The sequence below is a fragment of the Anticarsia gemmatalis genome, chromosome 23, assembly GCF_050436995.1.
Source record: "Anticarsia gemmatalis isolate Benzon Research Colony breed Stoneville strain chromosome 23, ilAntGemm2 primary, whole genome shotgun sequence".
NCBI classification, from domain to species: domain Eukaryota; kingdom Metazoa; phylum Arthropoda; class Insecta; order Lepidoptera; family Erebidae; genus Anticarsia; species Anticarsia gemmatalis.
The window spans coordinates 4895852-4915340 of NC_134767.1; the positions used below are offsets into that span (position 1 = coordinate 4895852).

At 35.0% G+C, this 19489-nt stretch overlaps 4 protein-coding genes across 5 annotated transcripts; 2 read left to right on the plus strand and 2 right to left on the minus strand.

The window, feature by feature from the left end:
• Nucleotides 1–1071: 1071 nt before the first annotated feature.
• On the plus strand, nt 1072–6049 carry LOC142983018 (juvenile hormone epoxide hydrolase-like). 2 transcript variants are annotated; one of them, XM_076129782.1, is made up of 10 exons: nt 1072–1183; nt 1332–1410; nt 1490–1669; nt 1746–1991; nt 2470–2616; nt 2987–3206; nt 3646–3795; nt 3867–4095; nt 4323–4532; nt 4736–6049. In XM_076129782.1, the coding sequence occupies exons 2-10, from the start codon at nt 1339–1341 to the stop codon at nt 5241–5243; spliced, it is 1962 nt and encodes a 653-aa protein (XP_075985897.1). In that variant the 5' UTR covers nt 1072–1183; nt 1332–1338; the 3' UTR covers nt 5244–6049. The 2 variants fall into 2 exon arrangements, with proteins under 2 accessions (XP_075985897.1, XP_075985898.1); XM_076129783.1 differs by having other exon boundaries at nt 3646–3768.
• Nucleotides 6050–6852: 803 nt separating this feature from the next.
• On the minus strand, nt 6853–9926 carry Prosalpha5 (proteasome alpha5 subunit). Its single transcript, XM_076129785.1, has 5 exons — nt 9770–9926; nt 9398–9654; nt 8925–9103; nt 8288–8400; nt 6853–7824 (listed from the first exon to the last, which is right to left on the minus strand). Exons 2-5 carry the CDS (start codon nt 9652–9654, stop codon nt 7642–7644), a joined length of 732 nt encoding a protein of 243 aa, XP_075985900.1. The 5' UTR covers nt 9770–9926; the 3' UTR covers nt 6853–7641.
• Nucleotides 9927–10194: 268 nt separating this feature from the next.
• Nucleotides 10195–16327, plus strand: LOC142983040 (alpha-glucosidase 2-like). Its single transcript, XM_076129834.1, has 2 exons — nt 10195–10387; nt 12341–16327. Exon 2 carries the CDS (start codon nt 12366–12368, stop codon nt 15588–15590), a length of 3225 nt encoding a protein of 1074 aa, XP_075985949.1. The 5' UTR covers nt 10195–10387; nt 12341–12365; the 3' UTR covers nt 15591–16327.
• On the minus strand, nt 16281–19446 carry LOC142983041 (tRNA (adenine(37)-N6)-methyltransferase). Its single transcript, XM_076129835.1, has 6 exons — nt 19262–19446; nt 19080–19177; nt 18506–18734; nt 17967–18124; nt 17319–17523; nt 16281–16945 (listed from the first exon to the last, which is right to left on the minus strand). The coding sequence occupies exons 1-6, from the start codon at nt 19327–19329 to the stop codon at nt 16381–16383; spliced, it is 1323 nt and encodes a 440-aa protein (XP_075985950.1). The 5' UTR covers nt 19330–19446; the 3' UTR covers nt 16281–16380.
• Between the last annotated feature and the right edge of the window lie 43 nt (nt 19447–19489).

A 19489-nucleotide genomic window follows, 5' to 3' on the forward strand; every position in this document is an offset into this window, starting at 1 on the left:
TATAGTTAGGTACCGTTCTTATTCTTATATAAATTAGAAAACATTACTTTGCCTGACCCGGGAATTGAACAGAAGACGTCATGAGCTGCAGACGGATACACTACCAACCGCGCCTTAGAGGCAGACTGAAGATATTCGTCATTAATCCACTTGATAAGTTAGTCGGTAGGTGAAAGAACCGGTGATAAAGTGCAATACAGCTTGTAAGTATATCTATTTTCTGTCCTACTCCTAACACCTTATACCTACTATTTGTAACACAGAACCTCAACAGATGTAAGCTCGCAAAGTATAGCGTATCTATTTCACAATATTAATGACCGTTTAGAGTTTACAGTAAAATAGTGCAGTATTCAATTTCATCAATTTGATCTTATTAAAAAAAACAATATTATTGCAGGTCTTGGACGGTCTAAGAAATTAAATTTGTTTCTTTTTCTTTTTTAATACGTTAGACATGGGGTTAAAGGTTTTCTTATTTTTCATACCAGTTACCTAGATCCATTATCGAGCTCCATCATTAGGTAAACCATCCCAGTAATAACACACAAACGCGGGTTAGGTAACTAACTTTTTTAACTTTAACACTCGTTTTACCTATAGCTAGATTAACATTGATAATGTAATAACCCAAAAATAAACTTATTTATAAAGAGATCGTGATATTAAAATATTTAACTTGAAACGGCTTGGGACGACGATCGTAGTGTAGTTGTTATGGTGATCACACGAGAATAAAATTATGGGCTTAGTGGTTCGAATCTTACAAAGGTTACAGGTAACAAAATAATTGTTTGATCCATATTTATTATAGGTAATGAACTGGTCTGTAATAAAGTTGCCGCCATTTGTTACGTTATTAAAAGTTCCGCGACAAAACAAGTTGTAAAACGACTAGTTTATCTTATATTTAAAAAAAATACATTCCGGTCAAAATTTAAATAAGCGGCTGTTCCTCTCAAGCTTAAAGTATATATTTCTTATAATGAGATATTAGCAAGTAAGTAAAAATATAATATCGATAACGGTTTACAACATCCCTAGCGTACCAAAGTGGTTATTGATTTGGTCTGTCAATTCTGTCATGTCACCTCATTCAGTTGTCAAAGCTGGAAACGGCTCGCTCGCCGGGTGCCGGTGAACTAAATCTGTGTTAGTGAACAAATGATGCTCAATTAACCAGGTAAGATCGACTCTAAGCATTAGTCTAAGCTCTAGTGAATAAGTAAATGACGGACAGCGAATATATTCTATTCTTCCCGGCGATGTCTTTATACAAAGTATAAAGTAGCCGGTTTTTTTTTTATTTCCATTTAACATTTTATTTGCAGCTTCAAGATGAGCACTAATACTAAGCTTCCCGAGAGGAAAACCAAAATAGGATCGTGGATCGAACAAAAACTCGGCCAAGTTAGTCATAATTTATTTACAGTGTTTATTTACACCAACCAGTGTTTTGTTTAATTAAGATAATTTATTCTATTTTTAGGACAGCAAGGCATTCTGTATTATATTGATACTGGGATTGATAATCGCCTGGTGTCTTTACAAACTAAACGAGATACCACCAAAACCTGAAATTGACTTACAAGAATGGTGGGGTCCGTACCCAATGGATATGCAAACTGATGAGTCAATAAGGCCATTCTCCGTTGAATTTTCTGATATGGTAAATACTTTATACAAATTATGCTCCGACTTAATAATATTGCGATGGTCTATTTTTAAATTATTTTTTTTTGTAGACAGTCAATGATCTCAGAGAAAGATTATTACATCGGCGTCCATTTGCACCACCCATAGATAAGTCTGGTTTCAAGTATGGATTAAACTCTGATTTTATGACGACTGTATTGGACTTTTGGCAAAACAAGTATAACTTTGAGGAGAGGGAGAGATATATCAATAAGTATAACCACTACATTACTAACATCCAGGGTCTAGATATTCACTATGTTCATGTGAAACCTAAGGCTGATTCTGATGTGGAAGTAAGTATACTTTAAAAACTATATACATAGATTAAACCAACAGGTGACTTTCCTAGATGTAATTTTATAAGAATCTCATAGTGTACTCTTTGAAACCAACTTTTGTACTCTAAAGATTTTAATAAAGACAATATTGGAGATTTGGATACATTTGCAAAACAATAAAATGTTGTCTGAATAAAGTTTAATTTCAAATCAATGAGATATAATTCTATATGCAGAGATTAACAATGGTACTAGTATTAGGTTGTTGGGAAAGTCATTTAGTTTTTATTGCAAGTCGTTGCAACTATATAATTCAGTAAAATTCTTATCATTAGATGTATTGAAATACAAGTTTTAAGCAAATGAATATACTACTGTGTCTTGTTGGGGATTGCATATTTTCCCTAAGTATTTTTTTTTATCCTGTTTGTGTGTCCAATTGCTGAGCAAACCCTTCCCCTGGAACACTTTTAATATTAATATACATTTACAGGTAATTCCCCTACTGTTGATTCATAGCTGGCCAACGTCATTCCGATATTTCTATGAGATGATTCCAACCCTTATTGCTATGAAACCTGAACAAAATTTTGTCTTTGAAATCATTGTTCCTAGTCTACCTGGCTTCGGATACTCTAAGGTATTTGATGTTTTTTTTTTTAATGTATTTTTTTTTAATGAGGTTATTGATAAATGAATAATTTAAATAAATTATTGACATTGTGACTGGAAATATATTATTGTGTTATTATAGTGATATGGCGGTGATAAATTTTGCATTGGGCTGAAGTGCTAGTGCATATTATTGCAATGCAAATGTTTATATTCCAACTGAAATTGTGATGTCAATGTTATTACTAGACAAGGATTTCATTTCATTAGTCATCTGGAATAGAGACTATCCACAATCTTCCAATAATACTATCTTACAGTAGCTATCCAATATAACAAATATTGTTAGATTAAAAGGATGATATAATTATAGTTAATTTATTTATTTTTATTGGCAGGCTACAACCCGCGACATCATGGGTCCAATAGCTATATCGGTGGTACTTCGCAACTTAATGCATCGGATCGGCCACGAACGTTACTACGTGCACGGCGAAGACCTGGGACAGTCCATAGGCTCAGTCATGGCTACTTTATTCCCTGAGGAAGTACTTGGACTACATATTACACCACCTATTGCTATTTACAACCAATGGACGCCGTTATATGTGTTCTGGGGTACATATGTTTTGAAATTATATTGTTTCGGATCTTGAGATATTTGAGGCTTGAAAACTAATAAGTGATGACCTTTTTGGTCCCTTGTGGTTTTAAGTGTCGAATTGAAAATAATGACTTGGCAAATTACTCTCCTGCTCTGCATAACAATTTTTAAGGCAGTAGCCAGAACTTAAATCAGCAGTAAGGGGGGGGGGGGGTTTTGCATTAACTTTTATTAAGGTACTCTATAATGGGGACTGACTATTTGAGAGCAGTGAAAACCTTTTAATACTATTTCCAGACAAAGTACTTAGCCAATATATCTACAGTGCAGAAATGCTATCATTCAGTTCATCTATCAGGGCATGAATATGGCAACGGGGGCTAATGTTATATTGAGTGTAAGATTTGGCCGATTATAATGTTAAGTAAAACTAACATAATATTATATTTACAGACGAATTTAAGGCTTTATTTACGTTCCGGTGGGACGACCGTATGTCACTTGTTACCCGACTGACGCTGTATTTTGAGGAGTTTGGGTACTACCTTCTGCAGAGTACTAAGTCTGATACTGTTGGTGAGATATACTCCATGTATACTGAAAGTACGAAAAACAATCGAATCATTGACCGAAAGTACTAAAATGCTCAAATAACAACATTGAAACCATTTCAGGTATTGCACTGACCGATTCTCCTGCTGGTTTAGCGGCATATATTCTAGAAAAATTCTCAACTTGGACTAACTATAACTATAACCGCAAGGCCGAAGATGGAGGATTACTGAACAAATATCACTTGACCCATCTACTGGATAATATTATGATTTACTGGACAACGAACTCTATAACTACCAGCATGCGTCCCCATTTTGTTTACACTGTCGAAATGGTTGGCTTGGATCGGTAGGTTTTATGACCTGGTATTTGGCTTTAAATTCTAAATTAGGTCTCAAAAATATATAATCCCGTAACACAAAAAATCTAATTTCAATAAACTTGTTCATAATATTCCCTAGTATTATATCCCTTTTTATCACTTTCATCATTGCAGTAAACAAAACAATATTTTTTGCAAATCTTTCACACTAGCTAAGTATACAATATCATACTTATAAAGCAATCTTTTACAGCATACCAACCAAAGTCCCAACTTGGGGTCTAAAGTTCAAAAACGTGTTGGTCTACACACCGGAACAAGCGCTGCAATCGAAGTTCATAAACTACTTACGTACCAACCACGTGGCTGACGGCGGACACTTCCCCGCTATGGAACTACCTCAACTACTGGCCAATGATATACACGACGCCGTTGCTGCTTTCAGAGAGTTCCGCAAACACAAGTAACTATCTTAAGTCTATTTCAAAGGGTTTTGGGCTATTTTTTTTTTCTTAAAGTTATATTTGATAATAATCAAGGCCGTTCTAAAACTGGTTTGATTACTTACCGTCAAATATAACATTCTAACAAGAATGAAATGCTTTGATATCCTCTTTTACATAACTAGGGACTATTAAATGATAATTACATTTTGTGTATTTGCAGTGACGATCTTCCTGAGCCGCCAAAATCTAACAAACCCACAGTGTACGACTTTACAGTGAATGATATTAATGGGAATGAAGTGAGTCTCAAGAAATACAGGGGCAAAGTACTGATCATTGTCAACGTGGCTTCTCAATGCGGATACACCGATACACACTACACTCAACTTAACGAACTGTACGAAAAGTATCAGGATAAGGGTCTTCGTATTCTGGCATTCCCATGCAACCAATTCGGTGGACAAGAACCAGGCACTCTCAAAGAAATACTGCAATTCACTCAGAAAAAGAATGTGCAATTCGATATTTTCGAAAAGGTAGATGTCAATGGCGAGAATACTCATCCATTGTGGGAATTCCTGAAGAAATCACAGGCAGGAACTATTGGCAATTTCATTAAATGGAACTTCTCTAAATTCATTATTGATCGTAATGGAATACCTGTGGAACGTTTCGGTCCCAATGTTGATCCAATTGACTTGGAGCCCTATTTGGAGAAATATTTTTAAGGTACTCTAAACAGTTATCTGTTCAAACATCAATTATTAAAAGTAGACTAAACGTAATACCGCGCCATGGCGGTATACGTTTACCAAAAGATATTTGCCAAACCGGCCAAACTAGTTAAGCACAAAATAAATTTCTGTAGTTCCATATTTATTATGATACCAGCGTCAAAGAATGATCTCTATTGCAGGAGTCTTATTAAGACAACTTCTGCAACTAGTTTGACGCCTGCAAACGTTATCAAAGTAACAATAGTTTGCAAATTATTTGTGTCATCGTCATGTTAGATGAATGTTTTTCCCTATGTGTGTTTTACCCGATGGTATATAAAACCATGTGCAGGGTCCCCTACCTTTTGCCTGATTTTTGTAGTAGACCATAATGGATATTCATGATTAGACATAGACCTAAGATTATGTAATCAAAACTGATACTTTTTGGGCAGCTTGATAATAGATCACTGCAACTAATTGTGACAATTATTCAATAATATACAACTCTCAATGTTTAGAATGGATAAGATATTTCATGACTCGTCTTGAAGATTCTCACTGAACTATTTTATAAATTGATTTATAAAATCTTTTTACTAAAACACTATTATTTCAGACTACTATTTAAGAAATAGGACAATCATATCAAAATTGAATTATTTTTAAGCTATTGTGATACAAATTTACCAATTAAGTTTTAAATATTTGGAACTATGAAATGCATTTATTTTTTTATTGTTTATTTAGTTATATTCTAGGATTACTATTATATAAATGTTATTGATGTCTAAGATAATAAAGCTCTAGAATAAGCACTGTGGGTTTTTACTACTTAAATCTCAAACCCCAAAATGTTATGAAGTTTAAGACAAAGGAAGCTGTAATACACTATAATATTTTAAAATTTCCAAACAACTTATAGTCACATGAAGTAAACAATAAGACAACAGTTTTAATGAGGAACTGCAATATAATGAATTCAACATGGACAGAGGTAGGACATACATACTCAAACAGTCTGCCTGCCGAGCCTCAGTTTGGATAGGTCTTGTATAGTGTTGCGAGAACTTGTTTCACTCCACTGCAGTTCAGGTATAGCTGCTATCATCTGTAGTTATGTGAAATTATAACATTAATTGAAATGTACAGCAAACAGGTATACCAACACTAAATTATCTGACTATAGAGCAGAGACATGGAGAAAACACCACCAACGAAAAATATTAAACTTCTATAGTTCCAGCGTAGATACGCGCTACTACGAATCACGAAGTGTTCATAAAATTCTTAAGTAGGTGAGTAATTTGTTATTTCCGATAAATTTCGGCACTTCTGTATAGACATTTTACAGATGACAGAACTTTTTATAGATGATTCTATTCAGTGTCATTGTAGAAAATTCAGCCAATTCCCTGTAGCATTCTTGTTGCTTAGATAGACTACTAAAATTTCTAAAACTGTTCTGCTTAAAAAAAACTAATATTTAAATAGACTATTGTTAATATAACTAAATCTATGTAACATAAAATACCAAGGGGTTACTATACCATAACTAACTAACTAAGTTCATAAAATGTAGTACTATAACTAAAGGTACAATTCAAATAAAATACACATACAATAAAAATGATTCTCGTTTATTGAACAAGTGAATACTTACTGTAAGATCCAAAATGTCTCCCGCACCACATAAAAGTACTATTTGAAATAAATTACTTAGGCTAATCTTCAATTATAATTGATAGTACATACATACAATAATTTATAAAAGTCTAAATGCAAAGTACATAATATATTCTCTTGTTGTTATTGTTCACTAGATAGTTTTGTTTCTATTATAAACTGATTTTTATTATTTACTGAAAATGTTCCATTGAATTTGCTTTATAAGAAAATAAATAAATTTATATTTACTTTTGAATATATGTCATTGCTATCAAAAAAGTGTGGAATGTAATTTAGCAATTTTCATAGTAAATTCAATGGCTAATGTATGTATGTTATACAGCAATGCTACAGTACTCCAATGTTTTATAGTTTCTTACACAATTTACTTCAAACATTACTTCTATACACTTCTATTTTAGGCAGAATCTGGTTGGTGAAAATCTCTTCATTGTAGTCTACAAGCCAGACTTTTTAATCTGTATACCAAGTTCTTTTACAACTTGACAGTCAAACCAAACAGGCCTGGGATAGAATATTTGAAACAAAATCAAAGTAATCATAATACCAAACGCTTGAAGATATCAGCTTAACAATTTTATTTGGCAGTATATTCATGAAGTATTGCTTTATATTTTTATTCTTCCATAAATGTTAGTAAAACAGATAAAAAATGTTGGCTGTTAGACTATAATAAAGGAAGACATCACCAAACCGAGACTACCCTTTAAAGTACTACAACTCAAGGGATGTCCTTAATGACCTCAGCAAGTTGTTCCCTCGTGAACATGTGGAACATAGACCCTGGAGTCATGGTCACCACCTCCACATTGTTCTCAGAGAGCTTCTCCTCCATCACTTGCTTGAGGATCGTGAGAGCAGACTTGATGGCTTCTTTCAGCGTCATTGACTTATGGTATACCTCCTGTTAACAGAAAAATTATATTATAACATGCATAGATAAAGAATCAAAATCAAATCCATCCTAACAGTTGGAGTTGTCTTAATTTTAAAAAATAAAAAAAATATGTTAAGTCCTGACACCTACAATAGTCAATGATATAGAGAGTGAATTTACTGGCAGTTTGAATGGTAGGCTTTAATGGTGGATTGGCCACTCTTCTTAATTGCCAACTATATTTTTACGATTTTTCCATTACAAGTCAGCAAATGTTGCAAGAGTTTTGACTAGTCCCTTTAAGAATTATAATGGTAAAGCCTTAGTCATTAAAAATATTTAATCTTAAAAACAGTAATCAAATGTATGAATGACCTTCTTCTAAATTGATTACTAAATGGATTAAGTGCAGAATTGATTTACTTACAAATTCTTCAAATAAATAACAGAAAATATGATGAAGCACTCTAGGGATATGAATATAGCGTACCTTCAAACTTTGCTGGGCTCCTTCACTGCCTGAGCCAATAGCTTTAGCATCATACTGCACAAATGTACCAGAAGGATCCATGTGGAACAGTTGGGGACCTTTCTCATCAATACCTGAAAAATATAACAATAGTAAATTGTATTAATATAATATATTACCATTGTCAGTAAGTAACACTTCACCGTTAATGACAGTATGAAATAATATTACGTACATTTAGAGAATAGACAATACAATAATAAATAACAAATACATATTACTGTACAATATAAAGTGATGAACTTAATTTGTTTCATAAAAATAATGTTAAAACTACGAAACAAAATCAAATTGTCACATTAATCATCACAGATTATTTTTTATTACAGAAAATCTTCCAATCTGGAATTGATACTACAGTATTTGTTACATTATTATCTTGTAATAATGTCTTGAAAAAAGGTCAGGTGCACAGTACTTATAACTGGCGATCCCGTACGACAAGATAAATGGATGAGAATGAGGCACAGGAAGTTTGTTAAGCATTGTACCAAGTAGAGTTCTTTGGCCTCCACCTATAACTACGTGAGAAAGGTGTGATATTATGTATGTATGTATGTATATCTCTTGTTTAGTATCATTTGATAAGTCTACTAACCAGCGAACATAACAGCAACTCCAAAAGGTCTGGACATAGCAGTGCCACTGTCATCATCACTGTCACCAAACTGTATAGCAAGGTTTGACACAGCCTGTGCACAAGACTCCACGCTCATGCGCTCATTGTACACAAACCAGTGGTTTTGACACTCCACACGGGCACGCTCCACTAGAGTCCTATGAAATAAAAAAGTTATTATACCAAAGAGTTTGTCATATGTTAATTCTTTATACAGTAATACAGAAGAGGTTTAGTGTAAAGTAGGATTAGAAACCATGAATCTGCATTTTTTCGTTTTGACATAACTTTTGGACATGTTAAACTCATACACTTGCTGGCAAGTGTATTTTGACCAATACAGATATAAGTAGTTCCGTTTATACTGTACGTCCAAATAAATTATTCAAGTTCTACTTTAATGTGAAATAAAAAAAATTGTATGAATATAAACAAAAATAATGAAATCATACCTGGAATCAGCCATCAGACCAGATACAGCACAAGCAATGTGTCTGTCAACCTCCACGATCTTCTCAATAGTTGTAGGTTCCATCAAAGGAGAAGTGATTCTTTTCTCTACGGCCAATACGACTCCTTCCGAAGTACAAATACCGATCGCGGTGGAACCAAGCTTGATGGCTTCGATAGCATATTCCACTTGGAACAACCTTCCTTCTGGGCTGAATGTATTGACACCACGGTCATATTCAGAGCGTGTAAGAAACATCTGAAATTTTATTAAAAATATTTACCGGTCTAGGTTATGAATCATGACAAAGCGTTTTAGATATTTTTACATTTATTTTTTCTCGTATTTAGTTATTCCACTGCTTTGTACTTACCTTGAGTTATACTTCTTCTGAAGATTAAAAGATTTCGCAAATAGATATGTGCTTTACTTGCTAAATGAGTAGTCAATTTTTCGCTTACTCCGGCCGTCAAGCAACCAACCAAACAAATTTCAGTGAAACGTCAAAAAACAATCAAAATCGAAACGTCAGCGTCATACTAACCGCTAGGTTTGTCCCGGTAGTCGAGTGAACTAATAAATAATTTTATTGGTCTTTGATACCTACTAAAATATTTTTTTTCGAAAACACAATTTAAAACGCACTTTATAAACCTTAAGACTGTCTTATTGAATATGAATATCTTCTTTTTAGTTGAATGGTTCAGCTAAATATGTTTAGTCGATTACAAGTTTTTTGTGTTCAATTTCGTGCATAGATAGTACTGATTGTCAAAATCATTGTTGTTATCTTGTTATCAACAGACAGCTGTCGGCAGCCTTAATTTGTAACATCAAAATTATTGTTTATCGTGTAAATACAACAATTCCGTTGTGTCTTACGTCTGCGCGAGCAAGTACATTGAAACTATATATTTATGGGTCTGTTGCTTAAAGCGCGTAGTCTTCAGTTACCATTCAATAGTGAAACAAGTTTGTTTGCACCAACCACGTACGTATTTTCAGTGATTTTATTTTGACCTAACAATTAATATTGGTTACGGTTATCGGAAACAAGATTTAAAAATAATTGCGGTATTTATAAACTTGTTAATTTTCTACGTGCTTTTAACAAAACCGGCTTTTAAGCTGGTAGGATTATACCTAAGGCTTAGTTACAGAGCACCGCGATAAGACTGTGTCTACTAATATTTTTGGAGGAAGGGTTGTTTGTAAAAAAATATAATTTTCATATTTAATGCCAGATATTTTTTTAGACTTAATTTATACTGTTGTACTCATCTGGCTAGTCATATTTTTATCACCCTTTTTGATAATTAATAAAGGTGGTAAAAATATGAATAAAAAAATCGCCTGTTATTATTAATCATAACCATAATATTAACCAATATTATATATTAGTCCGGTAATGTTATCGAGTTGGGGAATACCCAGTAGTATCTATAGCTACCTAGTTATTTACGCGTAATGATCATCTACCATCAGAAAATGTATGTAAGTAGATAAAAGATAATTATATTTGTAGTCGTGTTGTGTATTTTTTTACAAGCATCATGCTCGTGGGTTGAACCTTTATACGTAGTTCTTATCATTACAAACTATTTTGTCTATTTATGCACATAGTGCTGTCTATAATGTATAACTAGAGGCCGCCCGCGACTTCGTCCACGTGGGAAACCTTCCCGTGTAAATCCCAATCCCTCGGGAACTCCGGGATAAAGAGTAGCCTAGCTATGTGTTATTCTGGGTCTTTACCTACCTATAAGTACACCAAATTTCATCGTAATCGGTTCAGTAAGTAGTATTTGCGTGAAAGAGTAACAAACATCTACTTATACATATATTACGTATGTATGTTACTGTAAAAGCCCCAACTGTGGTAAATCCTAAGATTTTCCGGTAAAACCTAAGATTTACCAACTCTCAATCGTAAAAGTTATATATATAGTTGACCTTTCCATACTATAGGTCGAAACGCTGACGGCCTCCGTAGCGTAGTGGTTAAGGTGTTCAGCGCGCCACTATCAGAGCGTCAAGAGATTGTGGGGTTGATTCCCACACGAAACAAATGTTTGTGTGATCCACAAATAGTTGTTTTGGGTCTGGTTGTACTTTGTGTCCGTTGTTTGTACGTTGATAAAAGCCCCCGCGACTCAACAGCAATTCTTAGAGCAGGAGTTGTCTTTAAAATAAAAATAAGGCGTTTAAGAAATCAAAGTAATTGTAGAACTAGTTTAGAGTACTTTTGGTTGACTGTTCTACCAGTAGGGCGATCGATACAACGGTCAACGTTAAGGCAAAAACCCTCGTCGTCGTGCTCTCGGACCTAAAATACTTCATTATGATATAGCGAAATTACTCAAGTTGTGTGGCGGTATCTGTAGTCGTAGTAGTTTTCATTTTTAATGAGCTAGTACGGTCTACATAGCTCAATCGGTGCGGTCTACATCAATATTGTTACCTGGAATAATTCATACCTAGTAAACTAGCCACAACCCTCAATACATTTCTGAGTAACTTATGCCTACCTGTGTAATCAGATATACCATAAATAAATATTCGAGGTAATAACCCTGCGACCTCGAAAAGTTAAAATTACCTTTAGGTAGTGTTTCGAGGATAATGGAAAACTAAATTATAGGTAGCCTACCGCCACATAGAGGTAATTGGTCCCTGCACGCTTATCAAAATCGTATTTTCTAACAAAATAACTTTTTATACCATTTGCAAGCATATTACTAGATTAACGATATAGTTTAACAGAGTTTTACTTGAGTTTAATAGTCCATTGTAGGGTAAATATAATCTGTGAGTTTAAACGGCGAAACTAACAAAGAATAGATATATTATATTCTTATATTTATTATAAACAGTGGAAAGCGTAGCTACAGCTGTTGGTCTAATGTTCGGTGTTTAAATTAACAATAAAAAATATTTGTTTCAGACTGCTGAATATTTAGACTGCAAAGATGAGTGTCACTTTGGGAGGCATCAAGTCTTTTCTAAAGACGGACACGGAATATTTATTGCAATACGATACTGGAGAACTGGCTAAGCTCAATATATTGAACAGCCATGTTTTCAAGTTCTACATGTCACCAACAGGTGACTTCCTCGATTACCCGAAACCGAAAAATCCTGAGGACTACGCAAAGATAAATATAAAGAAAATAACCGATTACGATACTGAACCCTTTAAATATTCTATACTCAAGGAATCAGAGCACTGTTACCATGTTTACACTAATAAAATATCAATAAGTTTCGATAAGAAACGTGGTACTATGACGGTGCAGGACTTACGAACCAATAAAGACGTGCTGATACAGTCTGAACCTTTGTACTACGACGATACCATAGTCAAACAGACGCTAGTTCAACACAAAAGCGAATATTTCTTCGGCGGAGGAATGCAGAATGGTAGATTCTCACACAAAGGCGAGAAAATTAATATAGTTAATTCAAACAAATGGGTAGACGGAGGTGTTACTTCCCCTTGTCCATTTTACTGGTCTACTAATGGTTACGCTGTTTTAATAAACACTTGGCAGGCAGGAGTTTACGATTTTGGCACCGAAAATACAGATATCGTTAAAATAACCCATAACGGTAATGACTTCGATGCGTTCTTTTTTATAAGCTCCAACGCTAGAGATATTTTAAAAGACTATTATGAATTAACTGGCCAACCTACCTTTATGCCAGAATATTCCTTTTACGAAGCTCACTTGAATGCATTTAACCGTGATTACTGGGTGAAAGTAGATAAGGACAAACCGAATGCGATTTTATTTGAAGACGGATTTTATTACAAATGTTATCAACCCAATGACATGGAGGGGAAAGAAGGCATATTGGAATCACTGAACGGAGAAAAAAACAACTACCAATTCTCTGCAAGGGCTATGGTAGACAGGTATCAAAGACACGATATGCCACTCGGATGGTTTATTCCCAATGATGGTTACGGTTGTGGCTACGGACAAACAGATTCTCTCGAGGGTGACATTGATAATTTAAAACAGTTTCAAGAATATTCAAAAACAAAGGGAGTAGAGACTGCTTTGTGGACAGAATCGAACTTAGAGCCGAAAGATCCCGATCATCCAGTAAAAGGTGACCGTGATTTAGCCAAAGAGGTCGGCGTTGCCGGGGTGGTAGCGCTTAAGTGTGACGTAGCATGGATTGGATCCGGATACTCTTTTGCCTTAACTGCTGTCGATAATGCAACTAAGGTTTTTAATAAAGGGGCGAACCATAAAGCTCGAACAATGATTATAATGGTTGACGGATGGGCTGGCACGCAAAGATACGCTGGGATATGGAGCGGCGACCAAACTGGAGGACAATGGGAGTACATACGCTTTCACATTCCGACCTACATTGGCTCTGGACTTTCCGGAATACCTATTGTGGGATCTGATATGGATGGTATTTATGGAGGTGGCGTCAAGGATATAAATGTTCGCGATTATCAATGGAAAGCTTTTACACCACTACAATTGAACATGGACGGGTGGGGTAAGGCACAGAAAACTCCGTTCTGTTTTGATGACGAAGCTAAAGCAATTAATAGAGCGTACTTGAAATTAAAATCGATGTTTATGCCTTACAACTACACAATAGGTCATGAATCGATACATGGATTGCCGATGGTCCGAGCTATGTTTCTAGAATTTCCAGATGAAAACTGCGGTTATACGAAAGATTCGCAGTACCAGTACATGTGGGGACCTTTCATATTAGTTGCTCCTGTGTACAAAGAACAATATAATAATGATAAGCAATGGGTACGCCATGGTGTTTACTTACCGAATTCCGATCAAGTCTGGGTAGACTTACTGACTGGCGAAAAATATCAAGGCGGAAAAATATGGAACGATTTAAAAACACCACTGTGGAAGATTCCTATTTTCGTAAAAGATGGTGCCATAATTCCGATGGTAAATCCAAATAACAATCCAAATGAAATCGAAAGAGAAAATCGAATTTTCAATATCTATCCAAATGGTGAAACGACCTTCAAAGTCTATGAAGACGATGGAAAATCCCCCGACTACTTGAAAGGTCATCATGCCAAAACCGAAATTACAGTCGTCGGCCCTAATTCAAATGGACATGGCGACTTATTCATACACGTGCACAAAACTGAAGGTTCTTACAATAATATTGTAAAAGAAAGGTCAACCATATTTAGGGTAATGGCGTCAGAAGATATTACACACATAAAGGCAACAATAAACGACAATGCTTTACATATTCCGAAGGTTGAAACGGTAGAAGAATTTAACGCCAAAGAAAATGCTTATTTCTTCAACAAAGAGTATGTTTTAAATCCCTATCTCAAAGATTTTGCAGGAGATACGCTAAAGCAAAAATGTTTGATGATTAAGGTTGAAAAAACTGACGTTACAGCCAGCGATATACATATTAAACTTAAAGGATTTCAGAATAAGGGCAAAATAGTCGGAAGCAACACAGTTTTAAATAAAACTATGAAAGCTCCAGGCAGATTTACAGCATTAGATGAAGATATAAAGCAAACATCGGTTACTCTCCAGTGGGATCAAGTGAAAGACGTTAGCTACGAAATCGAGAGAGATGGCACATTGTTCACAAATATCAAGGGCACTAAATTTACTTTTGAAGGATTCAAACCTGCAACAGAACATAAATTTAGAATTCGGTCTGTAAGCGACGAAGGCGTTTCTAAATGGAGTTACTACATACTTGTTGAAACAATGGAAGACCCTGCTAAATATTTAGTAGAAGGTGTAAAAGTAGTTTGTAATATACCATGTCAGCCGCGTCAAGAAGTGTTTTATCTCACTGATGGAGATCCTGATTCCTTATGGCACACGCATTGGGGAAAACCTGGCCAGGCCGATCCTAAGACGGGCAAAACAATTGACTTAAAATTTGACTTGGGTGAAGTGTATGACATCAACAGAATGGAATATACTCCGAGAGATGATGCAGGTAATGGCACTATTCTCAAATTCCAATATAGATTTTCGGTTGACAATAAAGAATATAGTTCAATGTCTAGTCCCGTCGATTGGAAGCGCGACCCAACAGTAAAAACAGTTCTTCTGAATAATCAAAAGATGAGATTTGTAGAACTAATCATTCTCGAAACCGTTGGCGGTTTTGGTTCTGGTATAAATTTATTGTTTTTTGCAAACAAATGTTAACTAAAAGTAATGTAATCTGTGATGTTTTGCCTTATCTTTCTATTAGTACTTGAAAAATCTTAGTAATAGCTTTTGAAGTACATTTAGCGCACATGTGAAATTCCACATTTATGTGTACCTAGTACATATAAACACATTTGCTATTAGTTAATCTCACATAGAAAATACGAGAACAAAATATATTATTAGGCTCAAGTAAAATTATGATAAGGTGTAATTCGTCCGAATATTTAAATTATATACTCGTATGTTATTTTGGAAAATAATGCTGTATGATTTTGAAATAAATTTTGTATTTTGATAGATTATTAAGCATTGCATGTCACTTGTATATGAGAATTAGTTATTGAAATGTGTAATTATGGTGTAACAGAATGTGATAATATGTTAAAAGCATTTATTCCTTCGCACTTTCGTGGATACTGCAAGGTTCAGAGAGCCGCAAATTGATTCTTAAAAAAATGCTTTCCGCCGCTACCACTGCGCCGCTACCGCCGCTACCATTGAGTGGTTGTACCTACTTTGTGTCAGTTGTTTGTATGTTTGTAAAAGTCCCCGCGACACAAGAGCATTCTTAGTGCGGGGTTGTCTTTTTATTGGCATCATAAATGTTGATGATCAAAGCTAATTATTTATTCATTATTTTTGTGTAAACTGAAATGTATTTAATAAATTAAAAATATATTTACTATGTTCAATCAATTTATATTTTATTCACAATAAAATTTTAACAAACATGTGCTCATAATTTATTTTGTGTGCTTCAATAAATATTATACAAGAATGTACACTATGTCTGTAATTCTTCAGCGTTTCTTACAGCTATGATTGTGCATACTGACGAGTTCGCGTCGAAAACACAGGAAATACACAGATCTTCTAGTACACAACTGTACTCATGATCAGGGTACCTTGTTCTTACATAGTGGGACCTCGGATCTTCTGATAACAAGCATTCAATATTAGCTTTAAATGGTTGCGCTCTTTCTCCAATCAAGTCATTCAATCTGGCGAGAGCATCATCTGTGAACCTCACTTCATAATTTTGTGAAGGCGGATTAGATATCCAAGGAGCGACTCTTATTCCATCATGTGAGATATTGGTGAGATGGGCTGATTGCGGCGGAGTATATCTTTCTTGGCCGTCTGGGGCACCTCTTTCAGTATCAGGCCTTCGAATCGGAGGCGATCGGTAATTTCCGTCGAGTAAATCGACACTTGAAGGAGATTCAGGTGAAGGAGATATAGGTGTGATGAGATTACTTGGCTGCTCGGGCGAAGGGTCGTCTTCAAATGGCGACCGAGAGAGAGGACTGCATGTCTCTAAATCTATCGGGTTTGCTATCGTTGAAAGTCTGAAAACGAAAATGAAAATCAAATGTCGTGTGACTGATAAAATCCTACCAATATTATAAATGCGAAAGTTTGTGAGAATATATGTATGTATGTATATATATATAATATGAATATATGTATTTATGTGTGTATGTATGTATGTATGAATGGATGTTTGTAACTCTTACACGCAAATACTACTGAACCGATTACGATGAAATTTGGTATAGGTATATTAAGTAGCTGATACACCCGGAATAACACATGGGCTACTTTATATCCCGGAGTTCCCGAGGGATCAGGATTTACACGGGAAGGGTTTCCACGCGGTCGAAGTCGCGGGCGGCCTCTAGTTTATAATATTATTAGGAGAACAATAAAGTTATATTTTACCTTCTCAAATCGGCAGTGTCATCATCAAGCTGTAATGTAGCAATTTCAGCGACATCACTAATGCCCTCTGTCGGCGGTCGCTCTAACGACGACATACCGGTATCAAGCTCTTGCGCTGGATAATCGTATTGAGGAATGTACGGCTTTATGTCGAGCACAGGCGTACCATTCACCATGTCAACACCAAGGAAGAATATTTTGTTTCCTGTGAACAAAAAATTAAATTAAATGAGGAAAAATAATTTTGGCTCAGGGCAGTAACTAACTCTAGTGTATTCAACCTCAACTTTATTAGTAAATACCCAATAATAAAATGGTATCTTTAAAACATAACTTTGTAGGTTTGAACTTTCATTATCTTATTATGGAAAAACTGTTGAGCAGTTTTAGATGAAATATGGCACACAGAGCCTAGAAATGAACTGCTTTATATTGTACAGTGTGTTTAAGTCTATCCAAAGTCTTCAGTAGTTACAATTAAAATTTTAAAGGACTGATGTAGTTCTTCAAGTAATGCAAAGTTTCAACCTACACTTGACCAGGATGGTGGACGCTCAGCAGTATTTCTACTGCAGTATTACAGGAGGAGAGCCTTGCTCAGCAGTGGGACAGTCAATGGGTTAAATTTTTATATTAATATTTACATACCTTCAATACTCTGTATTTTTACAAGAGACAGTCCTATGGGGCAGGGTCGATGTGGAGACCTGGTTGAGAACACTCCCCGTCTCTCTCCTCCCAGCCTAGGGGGCGCCACCTTAGCTGGCACATTTGTACTCTCTGTTGCGTGGAAGTGAAATATAATCCTGAAAGAATATTTAAATTTACATAACATAGAATATTTATTTATCAGCTAGCTGACACAAATGGATCTACTAACATGATTTAAGAAAAATTTAAACATTAGTGGCAATTTCTTTTTAACTAGCTTTTGCCCAGGTTAGTCCCATGACAAAAATGATTCTCAGTCGTAGTACCTATCATAAATATCACACAATAGTCCAACAACTTAGTAGAGCACTCATTATTTGGTGATGGTGAATAATTCTGAATGTTTCAAAATAAAGTAGCTGTATCGAACAGGCTGCCAAAAGGATTAGGACTATAGTAAATTTATAAATTTTATAGGTAGCCAAAATCACTTTCACATTAAAAATACTTAATTAAGCAGTTTTATAGTCACTAACCACATATGAGAGAACTCTTCCAGTCCACTCAAAGCATGTTCAGGGTTATTGAACACACTTGGATCAATGACAACTACACCCCTAGCTTTCCCCATCACTGATGGCTGCCGGGGCACACCTCTCTTGTTCTGAAATGATGTCTCTATCACTCCTATGGGTCGGAATGAAATGCCATCGGAGTCAATAGGAGATACGGTTCCACCGTTCTGCTGAGCGACAAATGTTGTTGCTGTAAATAATAAAGAAGTATTTATTTAGTTTTAATAAGCTTTTTTATCACAAAAAATCATAAGCATGTAATTAAGTTAGGTAGTTAGCAGGAACACAATTTAGAATATTTATTTTAAATCGAAATATAAATGAAAGATTTACTGCGAATGAAGAAATTAGTGCAGATGATAATGAGCACTAAAAAGTCTAGAAAGAAATACACATTAGCAAATGCATAGAAACTTAGCTAATTATCATTCAATTCTGCTGAAACGTATCTATACGCTCTATAAAAGCTAGGAACCGTTAAATTGCTTAGATTGCAATAATAAGATGGGAAAAATCAATCAGATTAATAACAGACCTGTATCACCACAACTTGAACAGCGAAGTCCATTCAGAGTCGATTTTATTGATTTTATTTCTTTTAAATGTTCATGTTTTAGTGCTGATATCTGCTGCCTATAAAAAAAACCAACCAAATTAATAAATTCAACCAGTCCCCAAAACAGATCAATGAAAACAACAGCATTATTTGATTCTTACCGCAAGTTTCTTACTTCCGTCCTGGCTAGAGCGATTTGGTTCCGATAATATTCTATATTATCAGTCATTTTATTCACCAATTTTATAAATACACACAAAAACTCACGCAAAACAGCAAAACCTGCGCATTTTATTACTGTTAACCGTTTGACAAATGCAATTCAGATAAACCACCTTTTTGACAATCGGCATAACTATGATTTCGCTTTCTCTGTCGTTCTTTATCGA

Excerpts from the sequence above, each read along its gene's own strand:
- LOC142983018 (XM_076129782.1), top strand. The coding sequence starts at position 1,339 with ATGAGCACTAATACTAAGCTTCCCGAGAGGAAAACCAAAATAGGATCG. Across the intron at positions 2,617-2,986 it reads CTGGCTTCGGATACTCTAAG|GCTACAACCCGCGACATCAT; the intron begins GTATTTGATGTT and ends TTTTATTGGCAG. Across the intron at positions 3,207-3,645 it reads GCCGTTATATGTGTTCTGGG|ACGAATTTAAGGCTTTATTT; the intron begins GTACATATGTTT and ends TTATATTTACAG.
- Prosalpha5 (XM_076129785.1), bottom strand. The coding sequence starts at position 9,654 with ATGTTTCTTACACGCTCTGAATATGACCGTGGTGTCAATACATTCAGC. Across the intron at positions 8,401-8,924 it reads AGTTGCTGTTATGTTCGCTG|GTATTGATGAGAAAGGTCCC; the intron begins GTTAGTAGACTT and ends TATATTTTTCAG. Across the intron at positions 7,825-8,287 it reads GAGCCCAGCAAAGTTTGAAG|GAGGTATACCATAAGTCAAT; the intron begins GTACGCTATATT and ends TTCTGTTAACAG.
- LOC142983040 (XM_076129834.1), top strand. The coding sequence starts at position 12,366 with ATGAGTGTCACTTTGGGAGGCATCAAGTCTTTTCTAAAGACGGACACG.
- LOC142983041 (XM_076129835.1), bottom strand. The coding sequence starts at position 19,329 with ATGACTGATAATATAGAATATTATCGGAACCAAATCGCTCTAGCCAGG. Across the intron at positions 19,178-19,261 it reads ACGGAAGTAAGAAACTTGCG|GCAGCAGATATCAGCACTAA; the intron begins GTAAGAATCAAA and ends TTTTTTTTATAG. Across the intron at positions 18,735-19,079 it reads TTCAAGTTGTGGTGATACAG|CAACAACATTTGTCGCTCAG; the intron begins GTCTGTTATTAA and ends TATTATTTACAG.